The following is a 3,146-nucleotide window of genomic DNA, read 5'->3' on the forward strand; positions in this document are numbered from 1 at the left end:
TAGTAAAATTGTATTGTGTAGAAACGTTACAAATTATCGCAATTTACCGTGATTTACAAAAAAATATTGCATTGTATTTTTTTTATTATGCATACAAAAAGGATTAAAAAAATGTTTCTGCTATTACACAGTGTTTTCGAGCATCATCCGGATTTTTCCATTCAACATTATTGCGTAAACCTACAATTAAAAAAAAATTGATACCCTTCAATAATATTTTGAAAAAAATTTGTCACAATTTGGCTATTAAAGTCATTTGATTCCTTACCTGGCGTTTCATGTTTTAAACATAAAACAGAAAAAATAAAATATGTTAATGCAGAAAGTGTTGCAAATGCTGAAAATATTCTCATAGTTATTGTACCGCCAAATGTTTTATATGAGACACCTATTATAAAATTACCAACTGAGAACCCTAGGAATATTGCAACATTTTATTAGCAATTGCAAAAAAAAAAAATATATATATATATATATATATGTATATATCATATAATTGTATGTAAGGAATCTTACCGAAACTATCATGCATGCCTTGAACAAGTCCTTGAACAGTAACTGACGTACCGGGAGGTGTTACTACGTTCGCATAGGCCGATATAGCTGCTATGCAAAGTGCATACGATGACCCGTGCATGATTAATTCTATCGGAATTATCCACCATGGTGTTGGAGATAGAGATATTAATCCCCACCGAATTGCATAGCATATAAAGCAAAATATAATAGTGTAACTATATCCAAGCTTCTTTATTATTTTGCCTAAACAGAATGCAATATATCTTTTTAGGAAAAAAAAAATGATTTTAGTTATAGTTTTAGTTATTGTTTAGTTACAAATTGTAATAAAAATAAGTTACTAATATATTACCAGAAAAAAAAAGAAATGCAATTTCGCCACCGAAAGTCTCCGCTATTATGATTAATCCTTCTATCAATTTAATTTTATTCATATAACCAGTCGCAATAGCGAGATCTTCTAAATACCTATAAGTCAAGTTACATTGATAACTAATTTTATTTCAATTTCTACATTTTATGAAGTGTCAAAAAACGAATACACGCATATATTGCCGCCGCGATGGAAATAAAAGTTTACCAAAATAAATAGTTACGCTTGATGGCATTAAGGATACCGGCAAATGCAACAAAACACAAAAATATAACAATAGATTTAGATTTTAAAAGTATAAACACATCCTTCAATATGGTTGTCGATCCTTTTTCAAGTGGCATCTTTAACAAAAATTTGTGATAACATGAGAACATAAAAACAAAACTATGTGCTATTATTACTTTAGTATATTTTTGAATTTGCAATGCATAAAACGCAATCTCACCTCCAATTTTATACAACAGATCAAATTGACACAAATAAATACGAGCGCGAGAATAAGCATTGGGGTATAATTTTGATAAATTCCGTTTGGCGACCATAAGTCCATCATATATCCAGATAAACATGCTGCAACACCGTAACCCATCGTGGCCCATAATCGCTGTTTGCCAAATTTTGACTGTTTACCTTGTCCTGGAAAGGCAAACTTTATTTTAGAAATAGTAATTTCACTTTACATAATATTATTAAATAAAAAAACTATAAAATTATTTATTATAATAATTTACTTTTTATGGTTAATTTATTAATAATTTATGGCTAAAATTTTATACGTCAGAAATTAACTCTAAAATTTATGTTTATAAAGTTACACACCTAGTATGTGAAAACACATTGCATCGCTTATGCTCATGGAAGTAAAATAACTAGTCTCGGCAAGAGACCACAAGAAGACAAAACTCCAAAAAGTGTTAGATGCATATACACATTGATCTTCGAAATTATCACAAGTAACGTTGCAATTATAATTATTTGTCACATTTTTTTGGCTCAATGACGTCTCATTGATATTTAATAAGCATGCAGTATCTGGTGAGATAATTGCTCTCTGTTGGTCTGGGTAAAAAGACAATCCCATAGAAGATCTCATATTGTTACATATCCAGCGACACGTAGTGTCTTTCGTACCATTACACGATGCAATTGCTAATGCATGCTTGAATAAAAATCAAATTACAAATGAAATTAAACATATTCTTTTTTGACAAGCACTAACAATTATATTTTATTGAAGTGCTGTTTTAGACTTTTAGAATATTTAGAAAAATTTTTTATTCAAATTATACGTTGTTTCAGAAAGTTTTAAATTATATTTAAAATATATATTATATACACAATAAAATTATACAATAAATTATTTATATCTAAATTTATATAAATTAATATTTTATAAAAGAATATTATAGACGTTTCACTATTAACGTTTTATCATATTTAAGAAAATTCACAAATCCGAAAAAATGAAAACTTACATTTTCCATATCGCAAGTCGATAAAGATGCATAAGAAATATTTTGAAAATGCTGATCCAGCAACATTGGCCCCGGCAATGACGGTAAAAAGAATATCGAAACATAAGAGCAACTTGATAGCGCGACCAATACTATAAAGATCAATTTTTTCCATTGCGAATAGTCCATGATAAAGCCACATACTGGTTTCGTTATCAGATGCAGTATTGAAAAAAATGTGCCAATGATACCTATAACTAATGGCGAAACACCAATTTGCTTTCCATAAACTGGAATATATGGATAAGAAACACCAGTACCTAAAATAATATAATGGTATTATTAAATATATATAATATAATGTAATGTATTAAAATGCAGTGTATTTCTTAATTAATGTTTATATGTTCCGTAGTACAGATTTGTATATTAAATATAAAAATAATTTTTTTTGTTTTAAACTCTACTTTAAATTTAAAATTTTATAATCTGTGCATGTAAGAAAGAGGATATCATTAAGTATATGTATTTAATGATTATACTTACTCGCCACGAAAAAGAAATAATGCGCCTTTATACACAGATGCCCGTAATTGATCTTCATGATTTATATTTGTGAGAAAAAATAAATTGTGATATCTTCATCAAATTTGTGTCTCGCTACTTTGCACTCTTACATAGAAATTTCAGGTAGTCAAATCTGTCAAGAACAGATTTTGAAACTGCTTGCTAAAAATGTCGATAGAATGTCGGCAGAAATATAACAGAACATAACGGCAAATTGACTGCAAAATCTG

General features: G+C 28.4%; 1 protein-coding gene across 1 annotated transcript; it reads right to left on the reverse strand.

Moving 5' to 3' along the window:
- Positions 1-6: 6 nt before the first annotated feature.
- LOC112462819 (major facilitator superfamily domain-containing protein 6-like) lies at positions 7-3,140 on the reverse strand. Its single transcript, XM_025028854.1, has 9 exons — positions 2,896-3,140; positions 2,371-2,669; positions 1,715-2,054; positions 1,341-1,531; positions 1,100-1,236; positions 872-987; positions 517-762; positions 269-415; positions 7-180 (listed from the first exon to the last, which is right to left on the reverse strand). The coding sequence occupies exons 1-9, from the start codon at positions 2,951-2,953 to the stop codon at positions 104-106; spliced, it is 1,611 nt and encodes a 536-aa protein (XP_024884622.1). The 5' UTR covers positions 2,954-3,140; the 3' UTR covers positions 7-103.
- Positions 3,141-3,146: the final 6 nt, after the last annotated feature.

Source organism: Temnothorax curvispinosus, unplaced genomic scaffold (assembly GCF_003070985.1).
Source record: "Temnothorax curvispinosus isolate PA1 unplaced genomic scaffold, ASM307098v1 QBEX01012795.1, whole genome shotgun sequence".
Lineage (NCBI taxonomy): Eukaryota > Metazoa > Arthropoda > Insecta > Hymenoptera > Formicidae > Temnothorax > Temnothorax curvispinosus.

What these genes read in the sequence shown, in the direction of transcription:
- LOC112462819 (XM_025028854.1), bottom strand. Translation starts at nt 2,953, where the DNA reads ATGAAGATCAATTACGGGCATCTGTGTATAAAGGCGCATTATTTCTTT. An exon ending in AAGCGTAACTATTTATTTTG is followed by an intron (nt 988 to 1,099) that starts GTAAACTTTTAT and finishes CTTGACTTATAG; the next exon opens with GTATTTAGAAGATCTCGCTA. An exon ending in TGCATTTCTTTTTTTTTCTG is followed by an intron (nt 763 to 871) that starts GTAATATATTAG and finishes CATTCTGTTTAG; the next exon opens with GCAAAATAATAAAGAAGCTT.